This window comes from Oncorhynchus nerka, unplaced genomic scaffold, assembly GCF_034236695.1.
Source record: "Oncorhynchus nerka isolate Pitt River unplaced genomic scaffold, Oner_Uvic_2.0 unplaced_scaffold_1359, whole genome shotgun sequence".
Taxonomy (NCBI): domain Eukaryota; kingdom Metazoa; phylum Chordata; class Actinopteri; order Salmoniformes; family Salmonidae; genus Oncorhynchus; species Oncorhynchus nerka.
In genome coordinates this window covers 2,000-20,372 of record NW_027039990.1, presented here as the reverse complement: position 1 = coordinate 20,372, position 18,373 = coordinate 2,000, and the positions used below count along the sequence as shown (strand labels likewise).

The 18,373-nt window shown below is 40.5% G+C and overlaps 1 protein-coding gene across 1 annotated transcript in view; it reads left to right on the top strand.

Moving 5' to 3' along the window:
• LOC115120495 (uncharacterized) overlaps positions 1 to 18,086 on the top strand; it is a 52,464-nt gene extending 34,378 nt beyond the window's left edge. Inside the window, exons 5-13 of the mRNA XM_065015660.1 lie at positions 1,426 to 1,539; positions 1,696 to 1,868; positions 2,515 to 2,654; positions 2,841 to 3,980; positions 7,846 to 7,969; positions 8,158 to 8,532; positions 8,921 to 9,018; positions 9,149 to 9,332; positions 16,752 to 18,086. Of these exons, the coding sequence (XP_064871732.1) occupies positions 1,426 to 1,539; positions 1,696 to 1,868; positions 2,515 to 2,654; positions 2,841 to 3,980; positions 7,846 to 7,969; positions 8,158 to 8,532; positions 8,921 to 9,018; positions 9,149 to 9,332; positions 16,752 to 17,389 (2,986 nt within the window). The 3' untranslated portion in view covers positions 17,390 to 18,086. The remainder of the gene's footprint in view (positions 1 to 1,425; positions 1,540 to 1,695; positions 1,869 to 2,514; positions 2,655 to 2,840; positions 3,981 to 7,845; positions 7,970 to 8,157; positions 8,533 to 8,920; positions 9,019 to 9,148; positions 9,333 to 16,751) is intronic.
• The last annotated feature ends 287 nt before the right edge of the window (positions 18,087 to 18,373 follow it).

Here is an 18,373-nt window from a genome sequence, read left to right as displayed (position 1 = left end):
CCATATTGTTACTTATCCTCTTGCTCTTTTGCACCACAGTATCTCTACTTGCACATCATCATCTCCACATCTATCACTCCAGTGTTTTTGCTAAATTGTGATTATTTCATCTCAATTGCCTATTTATTAGTATACAGGGGGTACTAGTAGAGTCAATGTGGAGGCTAAATGACTCTGTACTGGTACCCCTGTATATAGCCTCCACATTGACTTTGTACTGGTACCCCTGTATATAGCCTCCACATTGACTTTGTACTGGTACCCCCTGTATATAGCCTCCACATTGACTCTGTACTGGTACCTCCTGTATATAGCCTCCACATTGACTCTGTACTGGTACCTCCTGTATATAGCCTCCACATTGACTCTGTACTGTTACCCCCTGTATATAACCTCCACATTGACTCTGTACTGGTACCTCCTGTATACAGCCTCCACATTAACTCTGTACTGGTACCTCCTGTATACAGCCTCCACATTGACTCTGTACTGGTACCTCCTGTATACAGCCTCCACATTGACTCTGTACTGGTACCTCCTGTATACAGCCTCCACATTGACTCTGTACTGGTACCTCCTGTATACAGCCTCCACATTGACTCTGTACTGGTACCTCCTGTATACAGCCTCCACATTGACTCTGTACTGGTACCCCCTGTATATAGCCTCCACATTGACTCTGTACTGGTACCTCCTGTATACAGCCTCCACATTGACTCTGTAGCCACGGTATAGTTTTGTTATTGTTAACTTTTTTTCTTATCTCTTATTTTTCTTCACTACATTGTGTGTGTAAGTGCTTGTCAGTAAGAATTTCACAGGTTAGATTCCAGGCTGTGCTTGTATTCAGCATTTCACGGTAAGGTCTACTACAGCAGTTGTATTCAGCATTTCACGGTAAGGTCTACTACAGCAGTTGTATTCAGCATTTCACGGTGAGGTCTACTACAGCAGTTGTATTCAGCATTTCACGGTAAGCTCTACTACACCTGTTGTATTCAGCATTTCACGGTGAGGTCTACTACACCTGTTGTATTCAGCATTTCACGGTGAGGTCTACTACACCTGTTGTATTCAGCATTTCACGGTGAGGTCTACTACATCTGTTGTATTCAGCATTTCACGGTGAGGTCTACTACATCTGTTGTATTCAGCATTTCACGGTGAGGTCTACTACACCTGTTGTATTCAGCATTTCACGGTGAGGTCTACTACATCTGTTGTATTCAGCATTTCACGGTGAGGTCTACTACACCTGTTGTATTCAGCATTTCACGGTGAGGTCTACTACATCTGTTGTATTCAGCATTTCACAGTAAGGTCGACACCTGTTGTGCTGCCATCCTGTTAGAAGGTAACAGATTAATTTGTTACAATGGTTAAATTGGATTTTCATTGTGTTCAATTGTGTTATTTGCCCCCTAGTGGCGCTTTCTGGTACTTAGAAAGACAACGCAAACGGGAAGTTAACAAAGACAATCACAAACTAAGAGAACTAGGTGACATTCTTCTCGAACTGGAGTGTGCTAAAGTAGAAGGGTACCTTCCAGGACTCGCTTATCTGGACACATCTCGGGGGGTAAACCCTATTGTAGAGAAACTTCCATTCAGTTTACAAGAAAAATGGATAGCACAGGGATCCAAATATAAGGAGGACTATCGGGTAGCATTCCCACCATTCTCGTTCTTCTCGAGATTCATCAGGAACCAGGCGAAAATTAGAAATGACCCCAGCTTCACCCTCTACACCTCAACTAACCAGGTGTCCATGAAAAGTGAGAAACCTGCCAGGTACAGCAGCAAGACACCTGTGACTGTATACAAGACAGATGTGTCATCTGAGGCCTCAGACCACCAAACCAAACCCAGTAAGACAAAGGTTGAAAACCCTGACCGTCACTGCCCAATACATAACAAGCCTCATCCTCTTAAAAAGTGTCGTGGGTTTAGATACAAAACTCTAGATGAGCGCAAATCATATCTCAAAGACAATGGCATTTGTTTCCGATGTTGTGGGTCAACTCATCACAGAGCTAAAGACTGTAAGGTTTCAATCAAGTGCTCTGAGTGCGACAGCGACAGGCATCTTGCTGCTCTGCATCCAGGCCCAGCCCCTACAAATACAGACACCGCTACAGCAGAGACAGACTATGGCGGGGAGCAAGGTGACGATACTCTTCTATCTGTCACCTCAAAGTGTACAGAGATCTGTGGTGAGGCAGTCAATCCAAGATCATGTTCAAAAATATGCCTAGTCAAAGCTTATCCGGCTGGGAAAAGAGAGAAAGCTGTCAAAATGTATGTAGTGCTTGATGAACAGAGTAACAAATCTCTTGCCAAGACAGAGTTTTTCAGTCTCTTCAACATCAATGACAACTCTGCTCCATACACCATGAAGACGTGTTCTGGGGTAACAGAGACTTCAGGCAGGAGAGCCGTCAACTTCATGGTGGAGTCTATAGATGGACACATGCAGCTCACTCTCCCTACTCTGATAGTGTGATATGATGCCAGACGATAGGATGGAGATTCCCTCCCCCGACATTGCGTATCATCATCCTCATCTGCAACCAGTTATGGACAGAATTCCAGCTGTGGACCCAGACGCTCCCATCCTCCTGCTCTTAGGACGAGACATCTTAAGGGTACACAAGGTACGAGAGCAAATCAATGGGCCCCACGACACTCCTTATGCACAGCGACTCGACCTCGGGTGGGTCATTGTGGGTGAGGTCTGTCTGGGAACAGCTCACCGACCAGCCAATGTTAACGTGTTCAGGACAAACATACTTTAAAATGGTCGCACTTCCTATCTGAGCCCTTGCCCTGACATCATCCAGGTAAAAGAGAACTACAACAGCGTAGCTCAGAAACACATCTCTCCCTCTACAGTGCACTCGAGAGATCCAATCACAACTGTGAACACAGACAGCCTGGGATGTTCCGTGTTCGACAAAACACAAGACGATGATAAACCAGCACCATCAGTGGAGGACAAAGACTTCTTGGACATTATGGACAAACAGGTTTTCCAGGATGATGGAAACAACTGGGTGGCTCCACTACCCTTTCGCCCCACTAGACGTCGCCTTCCTAATAACAGGGAGCAGGCCATGAACCGTCTCACATCACTTCGCAGGACTTTAGACAAAAAGCCTGACATGAAGCGTCATTTTATTGACTTCATGCAAAAGATGCTGGATAACGACCAAGCCGAACCTTCACAGCCACTAGAGGGAGACGAAGAACGTTGGTATCTGCCCATATTTGGTGTTTACCATCCACAAAAGCCTGAACAAATACGAGTAGTATTTGACTCCAGTGCTAAGTGTCAAGGCGTGTCACTTAACGATGTTCTGCTCAGTGGTCCAGACTTAAACAACACACTCTTGGGTGTCCTAATGAGTTTCCGCAAGGATTGCAATGCACTAACAGCAGATGTGCAGCAAATGTTTTACAGTTTTGGTGTACGTGAGGATCACAGAGATTACTTAAGGTTTCTCTGGTATGAAGACAACAACCCAGATAGAAACATAACAGAGTACAGGATGAAAGTCCATGTATTTGGGAACAGCCCTTCACCAGCCGTAGCCATCTACTGCATGAGACGAGCAGCGCTACAGGGTGAGAAGGAACACGGGTCAGAACCCAAGCAATATGTAGTGAGGAACTTCTACGTCGATGATGGTCTGACATCAGTAGCTACTACAGAAGAAGCTATCAATATTCTAAGAAAAACACAAGCAATGTTGGCGGAGTCCAACATGAAACTACACAAGATTGCATCCAATAGCAAAACAGTTATGGAAGCCTTCCCTATGGAGGACCGTGCAAAAGACTTAAAAGATCTGGCTTTAGGAGTGGATCCTCTCCCCTTTCAACGGAGTCTTGGACTTTCCTGGAACCTGGAAACAGACAGCTTCTCATTCCAGGTGTCCCACAATGAGAAGCCTTTTACTCGGAGAGGCATCCTGTCCACAGTGAATAGTCTTTATGACCCCCTTGGGTTCGTGGCTCCAATAACAATGCAAGGTAAAGCCTTAATCAGAGTACTCTCTTCTGATCAGAGTGAGTGGGATGTCCCTCTTCCAACAGAAAAAAGAAGAGAAATGGAAACAGTGGAAGCAAGTCCAGTGTCTCGCTGACACCTTTTGGAAAAGGTGGAGACAGGAGTACCTGACAACGCTGCAGAGACGCAAAAAATGGACAGCAGAAAAGCCAAATGTAAAAGTGGGAGATGTTGTCTTATTGAAAGACAGTCAGGTGCACAGAAATGACTGGCCAGTCAGGCTTGTGGTAAAAACCTTTCCCAGTACTGACAAAAAGGTTAGGAAAGTAGAACTAAAAATTGTCAAGCAAGGAGCTGCTAAGGTGTTTCTGGGACCAATCTCAGAGATTGTTGTTCTTCTTTCAGAAGCATCCTAGAGACAAAAGATAAAAATAGAAAGGACATTATTTGTTTCTTGATGTTTTATTTCATAGTGGCACAATTTCATTATACCAGGCGGGGAGTGTGCTGCCATCCTGTTAGAAGGTAACAGATTATTTTATTACAATGGTTAAATTGGATTTTCATTGTGTTCAATGGTGTTATTTGCCCCCTAGTGGCGCTTTCTGGTACTTAGAAAGACAACGCAAACGGGAAGTTCAGAATTTGTTTTGCACGCATAGAAGCAGCTACAAACAACGCTACGGTGCAGGTCTTTCAATGTAGTTATTTCTTGTCACGCTTCAGCCTTGGAAAAATATTTTTTCACAACATAAACGTTTTCAATATATTCATTTAAGAAAAGTCACGCCTTGGGAGTTTTATTGAAGACTTAGTTGTTAGCTATCTGTCTAGTTTTGCATGGGAACGCAACTCAAGGGCAGAATACCTGTTGTATTCAGCATTTCACAGTAAGGTCGACACCTGTTGTATTCCTGTGACAAATAACATTTGATTTGAACTAAATATCTCCATTTGTCAGTTTTAATGTTACTGTCTTTAATTAAATTAGATTTTTCAAATTCAGGCTGTGTGTGTGTGTGTGTGTGTGTGTGTGTGTGTGTGTGTGTGTGTGTGTGTGTGTGTGTGTGTGTGTGTGTGTGTGTGTGTGTGTGTGTGTGTGTGTGTGTGTGTTTTCTAATGTTTTTTAAAAATCTCCATCCATCCTTGGTCATTCCTTGTGGTCCTGTAGCTCAGTTGGTAGAGTATGGTGCTTGTAAAACCAAGGTAGTGGGTTTGATTCCTGGGACCACCCATATGTAAAGTGTTTGCACACATGACTGCAAATCGCTTTGGATAAAAGTGTCTGCTAAATGACAGATATATCCACTGATTATACCAAACATTTGGAACAACTTCCTAATAGTTGGACCCTCCCCTTTCTCCCCCAGAACAGCCTCAATTCATTGAGTTATGGACTCTTCAAGCTGTCGAAAGTGTTCCACAGGGATGCTGGCCCATGTTGACTCCAATGCTTCCCACAATTGCGTCAAGTTGGCTGGATGTCCTTTGGGTGCAGTGGAGGCTCCTCAGAGGAGGAAGGCGAGGACCCTCCTCCTCACTGATTTTTTTTTTAGATAAAACTATACTAAATATAATCACGTCACCAAATAATTGATTAAAACATACTATTTTGCATCCTCCTCTGGGTACATTGACTTCAATACAAAACCTAGGAGGATTATGGTTCTCAAGGCTTCCATAGACTTACACAGTAATTATGACAACTTCCGGAGGATGTCCTCCAAACTATCCGAGCTCTTGCAGCATGAACTGACATGTTGTCCAACCAATGAAAGGATCAGAGAATTAATCTAGTACTGACAGCAAAAGCTACAGCTAGCTAGCACTGCACTACATAAAATGTGTTGAGTAGTTGACTCAAAGAGAGAAGATGAAAAAAAACAATAGTTGAACAGTTTTTAACAAATTATTTTATTCCAAAATGAAGTAGAAGCGAGAGAGAGATATTTCGTCACTTATTTTGCACTTTCAGTAGCGATGCTATGATTGTAGCAGGTTAGTTCTATTAGCTCTGTTGACTATGATGTTACTTTAGCCAATATGGTGACAACGATGTAGGCTGTGTGTTTCAGTTATGATATGGTTTGGCTTGTAAATGTTTTCTTTCCTGGTCACATACAGCTGATGTGTTATGCATTGAAGTACAGAAGCGAAGGGAAAAGGTGAAAGGAGGAGAGAAGGAATACAACGTGGCTGTTATGAAAGTGACCTGTGTTTACACATGATCAGGGGTGTATTCATTCCTCCGATTCTGTTGACAAACATTACATAAACGGAACAAAACCGGGATGAACATTTGTCCAATAGAATCTCTTGTTTGAAACTGTTGGACTACTGATGACACCCTATATCAGCTAGATGTAGTCAAGAGTGTTCTAGGCAGTATTTTTCTCTCGACCAGTGTGCACCTACATTCTAAACTTTCATTCATAGGCCAGGTTGTAGCAACCTCATGATGGTTATAGTGAAAAATGTGAGTATCATGTAGTAGCCTAAACCCGTTCATGCTACATTGAACAGGGTGAATGGAATATGAATGACAGTCATCCAATATGTTTGTGTAGAAATAAGGCCATGCCCATGAAAAAACAAAATGGTCCTCCCTCATCTTAAACGGCACTGACCGCCACTGTTACGGTGGTGGACCATTCTTGGTACACATGGGAAACTGTTGAGTTGGAAAAACAAATCACAAATCGGTGCGCCTGGAACCTACTACCATACCCCGTTCAAAGGCACTTAAATATTTAGTCTTCCCAATTCACCCTCTGAATGGTACTCAGACACAATCCATGTCTCATTTCACTTAACAATCCTTATTTAACTGGCCTCCTCCCCTTCATCTACACGGATAGAATGGTGGACCATTCTTGGTACACATGGGAAGCTGTAGCGTTGCAGTTCTTGACACAAACCAGTGTGTCTGGCACCTACTATCATACCCTGTTCAATGACCCTTATAATATGTTGTCTTCCCCTCTTCACCATCTGGATTTAACTAGTGACATCAGTAAAGGATCATAGCTTCACCTGGATTCACCTGGTCAGTCTAAGTTATGGAAGGAGCAGGTGTTCTTAATGTTTTGTAGACTCAGTGTAAAGCGCTACAGATAATCAAGTGCTATTTGCATGTGATGCATTTGCTCTATTGTGTCCAGCAGGACAAGTAGTTCTGACATCATAATACACCCTTCTGATAATCAAGTGATATTTGGAATGTCTGAGTAGTTCTGATGTCATAATACACCCTTATAATATTTTGTCTTCCTCATTCACCATCTGAATGGCACACATACACAATCCCATGTCTCATTTGTCTCAAGGCTTAAAAATCCTTATTTAACCTGTCTCCCCCTCTTCATCGAAACTGATTGAAGTGGATTTAACTAGTGACATCAATAAGGGATCATAGCTTTCACATGGATTCACCTAGTCAGTCTATGTCAAGGAAGGAGCAGCTGTTCTTAATGTTTTGTCTACCCAGTGTATAGCACTACAGATAATCAGAAAATCAAGTGCTATTTGCATGTGATGCATTTGTTCTGTTGTTTACAGGATGGTTTGTATCTTACACTGATTGAAGTGGATAGCATGGTCACATCTAGATGAAAACTAATGTAAAAAATTAACAGAGAAAACACACATTAACACACTACCTATTCATATAAGTATTTAATCATCATCATCTACATATTCATATTAAGCTTCTACGTCTGTGTACAGGAAATTATTATTTGTGAGAGAAAATATATCAGTTTATTGTTGAATTATTATGACGTTTTTTCCAATACAAAAGTGTAGGAACTGTTTCCAAACTGCGTTACCCACTCCAGCCAGCAGATGGCGATGAGCGTATTTCAGATGATGCTTCTTGTGTGACGTATAATGGCCTGGACGGGACGCTTCTTCAGGAACAACAACACGGCTACTATTTCGCCAACTCTTTCAACCACCTCGGTAGCTTGCTAGCCAACATAAAACTGAAAGATTGAGGTTTTAGACATTATTAATGTACAATAGCTAATCTCAGTGTTGAAAACACATTTCTGGCGACGTATCTACTGGTTAACTTTTAACCTAATTTCCTTGTTCAATTTGCAAACTTGTTAAATATTGATACTGAGCCTAGCACTAGGCTAGTCGCTAATGCAAACTAACATCACTGACCATGAGCTCACTAAACTACTCATCCCCTGCTAAAGAAGATGAGGTCTGCTGTTTGGAGAAAGAAGCTCTGGGACTGAACATTGTCGTGAAAGACGAAGAAGAGGATGATATTACAGTGAAAGGAGAGAAAGACGCTCTGGCGCTGAACATTGTCGTGAAAGAAGAAGAGGAGGATATTACAGTGAAAGGAGAGAAAGAATCGTTCAGAATGAAAATGGAGGAAGAGGAGGCTGTTATAGTGAAGGAAGAGAAAGAACCGTTTCGAGAGGAAGAGGATGCTGTCTCAATAAAGGTGAAGGAGGAAGACGTTTTGGGAGTGAAAGAGGAGGAGACAGAATATCTGATTAACACCAGTGAGTACTGTCTTCAACAGGGACACAAACTATGCAGTTATTGAATGTGGGGTTTTTAAGGGGCATTCTACTGAAGTTCTACACTTGAATATGTTGTTCAAGTACTGTATAAATTGTTAAAGGGTCAATCTGCCATTGGTATATATTTTTGGGGACTTTTAGATTATGTATTGAATTATCCATGTGGTCTATATTAAACTGCACCTCATCTAATGCAACAGGCTTTTAAAATTCAATATTGGAGCATAATTTCTTAATAAAATATTGAAGGGATGCAAAATACACCTGTTTCGTACATATGCCCAGTTGAGATATATTAATGCCTCGTCTAAGACCCTATGATTTTAAAAGAAAGTTCAATATCTGTTTGATGTTCTCGTTCACATAGGAGAGAGACGTGACTATCCTGGATCCTCTGCGGACCCTCAACAACATCCTGATGCTGACGAGACAGAGAAGAGTCTCTCCAGATCAGAACACCAGATGGTACAGCTTGGTCTGGTCTAGCATACAGCTTTCTCTATCGGGTTCTGGGTTTCTGGAAAGCACTTTATGACAACAGTGACATCAGCATCCATAATGATATGTGTCTGTGTCCCCTCTGTATGGTTACCAGGACAACGCTAACCCTTCCTCCCTCCTGGAGTCCCCGTGTCGAGCCTCTCCCAGTAGCACCTTACTGCTGGGTATGAAGAGGTTGTCTGTGCTGCTGGTGGACTGCAGGAAAACAACGGGGCTGAGTGGAACTGTGAGAGGAGGAGAAGAGAAGAAAGGATCAGGATCAAATTTGACTCATCAAAGTAAGTGCTGTAGTTTAGTTTGAACAAATGAAATAGATCTGGTATCTGTTACCAGGACAACCAGCAGAGTTCTGTTAGTTTTGGGGCGGCAGGTAGCTTGGTGGTGTGTGTAAGATTTTGTTCTTAACTGACTTGCCAGGTTAAATAAAGGTTAAATATAAAATAACAATACAAATAGTTGACATGAAGAAGACTGGTATCTGTTACCAGGACAACTAGTAGAGTTATGTTAGTTGACATGAAGAAGACTGGTATCTGTTACCAGGACAACTAGCAGAGTTCTGTTAGTTGACAGGAAGATAGACTGGTGGATATGGATGTTATGAATATCATAACACTGAAAAAGGATTCTGCCAATTAAAAGAGAGAAACCAATAGACCATATAAAACCTTGATGAAAGTTAGCTTTAGAGAGAAACCAATAGACCATATAAAACCTTAATGAAAGTTAGATTTAGAGAGAAAGTTTCAAAAGGAGCTTGTTTTACAAAAACATTTCCTAAAAAAAGTATAGATGTTACATTGTCTGTCCCAGTCATCCCCCCTCTCTTCACTAGACTCTAGAACATACAAACTAAACTCCAGACACTTCAATGTGGTCTGTATTGCTTCATTAACAGCTGATCTACAGGACTTGTTAAACTGGTAAATATATATTTGAAACCTTTTCTAAAAGCCATGAAATATGAATGAAAAGCATTTTTTGTGAGACTTGTCCTCCGTCTCTGTAATGGACAAAATTCATTTAATTTCCTACTTTATCAGGTCAAACGAGCTGTTTTGCAAGGAGGAATGGGAAAAAATGTCAGTCTCTCGATGTGCAAAACTGATAGAGACATACCCCAAGCGACTTACAGCTGTAATCGCAGGAAAAGGTGGCGCTACAAAGTATTAACTTAAGGGGGCTGAATAATTTTGCACGCCCAATTTTTCAGTTTTTGATTTGTTAAAAAAGTTTGAAATATCCAATAAATGTAGTTCCACTTCATGATTCTGTCCCACTTGTTGTTGATTCTTCACAAAAAAATACAGTTTTATATATTTATGTTTGAAGCCTGAAATGTGGCAAAAGGTCGCAAAGTTCAAGGGGGCCGAATACTTTCGCAAGGCACTGTATACTATACAGACCTTAAAGAACGTGGTTTAATATATATACTATATAGACCTTAAAGAACATGGTTTAATATATATACTATATAGACCTTAAAGAACATGGTTTAATATATATACTATATAGACCTTAAAGAACATGGTTTAATATATATATACTATACAGACCTTAAAGAACATGGTTTAATATATATACTATATAGACCTTAAAGAACATGGTTTAATATATATATACTATATAGACCTTAAAGAACATGGTTTAATATATATATATACTATATAGACCTTAAAGAACATGGTTTAATATATATACTATATAGACCTTAAAGAACATGGTTTAATATATATACCAAATAGACCTTAAAGAACATGGTTTAATATATATACTATATAGACCTTAAAGAACATGGTTTAATATATATATACTATACAGACCTTAAAGAACATGGTTTAATATATATACTATATAGACCTTAAAGAACATGGTTTAATATATATACTATATAGACCTTAAAGAACATGGTTTAATATATATACTATATAGACCTTAAAGAACATGGTTTAATATATATATATACTATACAGACCTTAAAGAACATGGTTTAATATATATACTATATAGACCTTAAAGAACATGGTTTAATTTGGAAATGACTCACTTTATTTGTTCATATGTAACTGACGCCGGTGTGCTGCTAACAGTTTAGCTTCCTCGAGTGTCCCTGTCCCCTCAAACTGGTGATTATCTGCTTCTCAACACACGTGACAATGAACCGATTGAAGCAAAAGGTACCAGTTGGACAGCTCCATCTGTGACGTTTCAAGCTGTGGAGTGAGTTTACGGCGCGTTCTCACCTCCGTTACACATGTTCAGGTTGACTTTCCCACTGAATCGACCATAAATGAACGCTGCCCCACCATCACACAATTACAGTTGTTGTTTACACAACCAAAAAACAGTCGATTACAAATCTAGATCTGGATCAAATCTAGATCTGGATCAAATCTAGATCTGGATCAAATCTAGATCTGGAGATCTGGATCAAATCTAGATCTGGATCAAATCTGGATCAAATATAGATCTGGATCAAATCTAGATCTGGATCAAATCTGGATCTGGATCAAATCTAGATCTGGATCAAATCTAGATCTGGATCAAATCTGATCTGGATCAAATCTAGATCTGGATCAAATCTGGATCTGGATCAAATCTGGATCTGGATCAAATCTAGATCTGGATCAAATCTAGATCTGGATCAAATCTAGATCTGGATCAAGTGGGAATAATTATTTTTGCTAACATTTCGCTCTGTCATTATCTGGGTAGTTTGCTGAGGATTTGTATTTATCACACAATTACTGTTGTTGTTCACACAACCTAAAAAATTAAGGCCTTTTGGTCCTCGACTTGGAGCTCCGGCTCCACTCCGGTTCCGCTTGTCCTGCAATAGCAGAGAGAACAGTCTATGACTAGGGTGGTTTGAGTCTTTGACCATTTTTAGGGCCTTTCTCTGACACCGCCTGGTATAGAGGTCCTGGATGGCAGGAAGCTTGGCCCCAGTGATGTACTGGGGCCGTACGCACTAGCCTCTAGTGCCTTGCGGTTGGAGGCCGAGAAGTACCAGTCAGTGATGCAACCCGTCAGGATGCTCTCGATGGTGCAGCGGTTGAATCTTCTGAGGATGTGAGGACCTATGCCAAATCTTTTTGTTCTTCTGAGGGGGAATAGGCTTTGTCGTGCCCTTTTCACGACTGTCTTAGAGTGTCTGGACCACGATAGGTTGTTGGTAATTGTGGACACCAAGGAAATTGAAGCTCTCAACCTACTCCACCGCAGCCCCGTCGATGAGAATGGGGGTGTGAAAGGTCCTCCTTTTCCTGTAGTCTACAATCATCTCCTGTCTTGATCATGATGAGGGAGAGGTTGTTGTCCTGGCTCACACGGCCAGGTTTCTGACCTCCTCCCTATAGGCAGTCTCGTCGTTGTCGGTGATCAGGCCTACCACTGTTGTCATCGGCTAACTTAATGATGGTGTTGGAGTCGTTGCTGGCCATGCAGTCATGAGTGAACAGGGAGTACAGGAGGGGACTCAGCACTTACCCTTTAGGGGCCCCCGTTTTGATGATCAGCGTGGCGGATGTTGTTACCTACCCTTACCACCTGGGTGCGGCCCGTCAGGAAGTCCAGGATCCAGTTGCAGAGGGAGATGTTTAGTCCCTGGGTCCTTAGCTTAGTGATGAGCTTTGAGGGCACTATGGTGTTGAACGCTGAGCTGTAGTCAATGAATAGCATTCTCACATAGGTGTTCCTTTTGTCCAGGTGGGAAAAAGAGTATGTGGAGTACAATAGAGATGGCATCATCTGTGGATCTGTTGGGGCGGTGTGCAAATTGGAGTGGGTCTAGGGTTTCTGGCATAATGGTGTTGTGATCCCATGACCAGTCTTTCAAAGCTATTTATGGTTACAGACGTGAGCCACTGCCTGTTCACCCCGCTATCATCCAGAAGGCGAGGTCAGTACAGGTGCATCAAAGCTGGGACCGAGAGACTGAAAAACAGCTTCTATCTCAAGGCCATCAGACTGTTAAACAGCCACCACTAACATTGAGTGGCTGCTGCCAACACACTGACTCAACTCCAGCCACTTTAATAATGGGAATTGATGGGAAATTATGTAAAATATATCACTAGCCACTTTAAACAATGCTACCTTATATAATGTTACTTACCCTACATTATTCATCTCATATGCATACGTATATACTGTACTCTATATCATCTACTGCATCCTTATGTAATACATGTATCACTAGCCACTTTAACTATACCACTTTGTTTACATATTCATCTCATATGTATATACTGCACTCAATACCATCTACTGTATCTTGCCTATGCCGCTCTGTACCATCACTCATTCATATATCTTTATGTACATATTCTTTATCCCCTTACACTTGTGTCTATAAGGTAGTAGTTTTGGAATTGTTAGCTAGATTACTTGTTGGTTATTACTGCATTGTCGGAACTAGAAGCACAAGCATTTCGCTACACTCGCACTAACATCTGCTAACCATGTGTATGTGACAAATAAGATTTGATTTGATTTGATATATATATAGACTGATATATATATACAGTGCCTTGCAAAAGTATTCGGCCCCCTTGAACTTTGCGACCTTTTGCCACATTTCAGGCTTCAAACATAAAGATATAAAACTGTATTTTTTTGTGAAGAATCAACAACAAGTGGGACACAATCATGAAGTGGAACGACATTTATTGGATATTTCAAACTTTTTTAACAAATCAAAAACTGAAAAATTGGGCGTTTAGACGTACTGTTAGACGTACTGGCAATTTCTCTAAGACGACGTTGGAAGGCAGCTTATGGTTGAGGAATTTACAGGACCAGTCAAAAGGTTGGACACACCAACTCATTCCAGGTGTTTTTCTTTATTTTGACTATGTTCTACAGTTTTCTACATTGTAGAATAATAGTGAAGTCATCAAAACTATGAAATAACACATAAGGAATCATGAAGTTAAAAAAAAGTGTTAAACAAATCAAAGTATATTTGAGATTCTTCAAAGTTTTTTTATTTTATTTTTAATTTTACCTTTATTTTACTAGGCAAGTCAGTTAAGAACAAATTCTTATTTTCAATGACGGCCTAGGAACAGTTCAGGGTCAGAACGACAGATTTGTACCTTGTCAGCTCGGGGATTTGAACTTGCAACCTTTCGGTTACTAGTCCAACGCTCTAACCACTAGGCTACCCTGCCGCCCCAAGTAACCACCCTTTGTCTTGATGACAGATTTGCACACTCATGGCATTCTCTCAACCAGCTTCATGAGGTAGTCACCTGGAATGCATTTAAATTAAAGGTGTGCCTTGTTAAAAGTTTGTGGAATTTCTTTCCTTCATGTGTTTGAGGCAATCAGTTGTGTTGTGACAAGGTAGGGGGGTATACAGAAGATGGTCCTATTTGGTAAAAGATCTAGTCCATATTATGGCAAGAACAGCTCAAATAAGCAAAGAGAAACCACAGTCCATCATTACTTGAAGACATGAAGGTCAGTCAATCCGGAAAATTTCAAGTTTCTTCAAGTGCAGTCGCATAAAACATCAAGCGCTATTATGAAACTGGTTCTCATTACTTTAAGGACCACCACAGGAAAGGAAGACCCAGAGTTACTTCTGCTGCAGAGGAAAACTTCATTAGAGTTACCAGCCTCAGAAATTGCAACCCAAATAAATGCTTCACAGAGTTAAATTAAGAGACTCATCTCAACATCAACTGTTCAGAGGAGACTACATGAATCAGTCCTTCACGGTTGAATTGCTGCAAAGAAACCACAACTAAAGGACACCAATAAGAAGAGACTTGCTTGGGCCAAGAAACACGAACAATGGACATTAGACCGGTGGATATCTATCCTTTTGGTCTGATCAGTCCAAATTTGCAATCTTTGGTTTCAAATGCGGAGTAGGTGAATGGATGATCTCCGTATGTGTGATGGTGATAATAATAATAATATATATAATATATATAGATATATATAATGATGGTGTGCAGGTGCTTCGCTGTTGACTCTGTCAGTGATTTATTTAGAATTCAAGGCGAACTTAACCAGGTTGGCTACCACACGATTCTGCAGCGATACGCCATCCCATCTGGTTTGGGCTTAGTGGGGCTTTCATTTGTTTTTCAACAGGACTATGACACAAAACACCTCCAGGCTGTGTAAGGGCTGTTTGACCAAGAAGGAGAGTGATGGAGTGCTGCATCAGATAACCTGGCCTCCACAACCCCGACCTCAACCAAATTGAGATGGTTTGGGATGGAGTCGGACCGCAGAGTGAAGGAAAAGTAGCCAACATGTTCTCAGCATATGTGTGAACTCCTTCAAGACTGGTTGGAAAAGCATTCCATGTGAAGCTGGTTAAGAGAATGCCAAGCGTGTGCAAAGCTGTCATCAAGGCGAAGGGGGGGCTACTTATGAAGAATCTAATATATATTTTGATTTGGTAAACACTTTCGGTTACTACCTGATTCCTTATGTTTATTCATAGTTTTGATGTCTTCACTGTTATTCTACAATGTAGAAAATAGTCAAAATAAAGAAAAACCCTTGAATGAGTAGGTGACTCCAACATTTTGACTGGTACTGTACATTAAATTCCATGGCAACAGCTCCAGTGGACATTCCTGCAGTCAGCATACCAATTGCCGGGCTCCCTCTGAGACATCTGGCATTTCTGTGTGACAAAACTTCACATTTTCGAGTGGCCTTTTATTGTCCCCAGCACAAGGTGCACTTGTGTAATGATAATGCTGTTTAATCAGCTTCTTGATATGCCACACCTGTCAGGTGGATGGATTATCTTGGCAAAGAATACATGTTCAGTAACAGGGATGTAAAATTTGTGTACAATTTTGAGAGAAATATCTGCAATCTTTTATTTCAGCTCATGAAGCCATGGGACCAACACTTTACATGTTGCGTTTATATTTTTGTTCAGTGTAGTTTCTATCAGTTTTAGAAACATATGATGATGTCATAGTGAATTAATGTGAATGAACAAGCCCTTTCAGACTTTATAATATAAACTTACTATATATAGTTACTATCAGTTTTAGGAACATCTACCCAAAATATTTCACCTTCTTATTTTTCACTTTACCCAAAATATGAAATCAGTCAAAATGTTGAAAATCTGAACGTTTAAATAAGAAATTGGTCCTTTTAAACAGCATGTGTCGAACCCTTTCAACAACAGGGAGATGTTACTGATGTGCTGTGTGTCAAAGCACATGTGCTTTTGCCTCCAATGTAAAAACAAAAACAAAAAACCCCACAAAATTACTTTTTTAGTTATTTTATGTTTAAGTGTAGGTCGCATTCTGTATCATACAGCTATGAATGTTATATATTTAGAACCACCTGCTTGATAGGAATCCAGTGATGTCTGTGTCTTGAGTGTCCTAGAACTGTTTAGTTAACTGAAGGTTGTATATTTAGAACCACCTGCTCGGTTGGAATCCAGTGATGTCATAGAACTGTTTTGTGTTCTGACTTGTAAAACATGTCTTCAGTGTCCTGGAACTGTTTCGTTTTTTGTGATCTGACTTTTATAAAATATTATTAGTAATTACCAGGAAGCTAAATCACACCAAGATTGTTCAAATTGGCCTCAGATTATTGAGGGATCTGATTAGGATTTTACCCTCGTAGCAAGGCCGTTTTGTCATGTGGAGGTTTTGTTCAGGTCTCTATTTAAGTGAACACTCTGTCTTTGGCAGGAGAAAGACCAGACTCAGAGGAACCAGAGCCAGTGAAGTCCAAACCAGCAAGACAACATCTCTGCTCCCAGTGTGGAAAGAGTTTTAACCAGAAAGAGCACCTGAAAAAACATGAGAGAATACACACGGGGGAGAAGCCGTACCACTGCTCCCAGTGTGGAAAGAGTTTTACCCAGAAAAGCAACCTGAAAAAACACGAGAGCATACACACAGGGGAGAAGCCTTTCCAATGCTCCCAGTGTGGAAAGAGTTCTGCTCACTTATGTAAACTGAAAACACATCAGAGAATACACACGGGGGAGAAGCCTTACCACTGTTCCCAGTGTGGAAAGAGTTTTGCCCACTTATGTAACCTGAAATCGCATGAGAGAGTACACACAGGAGAGAAGCCTTACCCCTGCTCCCAGTGTGGAAAGCGTTTTACCCACTCATGTAACCTGAAAACACATGAGATATTACACACAGGGGAGAAGCCTTACCCCTGCTCCCAGTGTGGAAAGAGTTTTGCCCACTTATGTAAACTGAAAATACATCAAAGAATACACACAGGCGAGAAGCCTTACCACTGCTCCCAGTGTGGAAGGAGTTTTACCCACTTATGTAACCTGAAAAGACATGAAAGATTACACACAGTCTGAACAGTAGAACATTGGATAGATGTAGGCTGAACACTTTTAGAGAAAAAAGTCCTCTATCCTAGGGGGTAGAACAGCTTTAATATTGAACTTAGATTGTAGCTTCAATGTAATTGTCTACTTCATTTCTAATCCCCCATATATGTTTTTGTGTATATATATAATATGTGTGTGTATGTAAATACTGAACAGAAATATAAACACAAAATGCAACAATTTCAAACATTTTTACTGAGTTAAAGTTCATATTAAGGAAATCAGTCAATCTAAATAAATTCATTAGAGGCCTAATCTGTGTTTTTCACATGGCTGGGAATACAGATATGCATCCGTTGGTCACAGATACCTTGAAGAAATGGTAGGGGCACGATCAGAAAACCAGTCAGTATCTGATGTGACCACCATTTGCCTATAGTTGATTGTGGCCTGTGGATTGTTGTCCCAATCCTGAGTAAAATGATCTGTTTAAGTCATTAGTAATATATATAAGGTCTCTTACAAAACATTTCTGCAGCATTGAAGGCCCCTGATTTAGCCCCCTGCAGTAAAAGGGTAAAATTATCTGTTTAAGTCATTAGTAAAGGGCACATCGTTAAAAGACTACAATTATATTTTGTTGCATGTTCTATATCCTGTCAATCATTTATTCCTTCGTAAACAGAAGACATGTGTACCTAAACACAACATGTGTACCTAAACACAACATGTGTACCTAAACACAACATGTGTATTACTGTACCTAAACACAACATGTGTATTACTGTACCTAAACACAACATGTGTATTACTGCACCTAAACACAACATGTGTATTACTGTACCTAAACACAACATGTGTATTACTGTACCTAATCACAACATGTGTACCTAAACACAACATGTGTATTACTGTACCTAAACACAACATGTGTATTACTGCACCTAAACACACCATGTGTATTACTGTACCTAAACACAACATGTGTATTACTGTACCTAAACACAACAT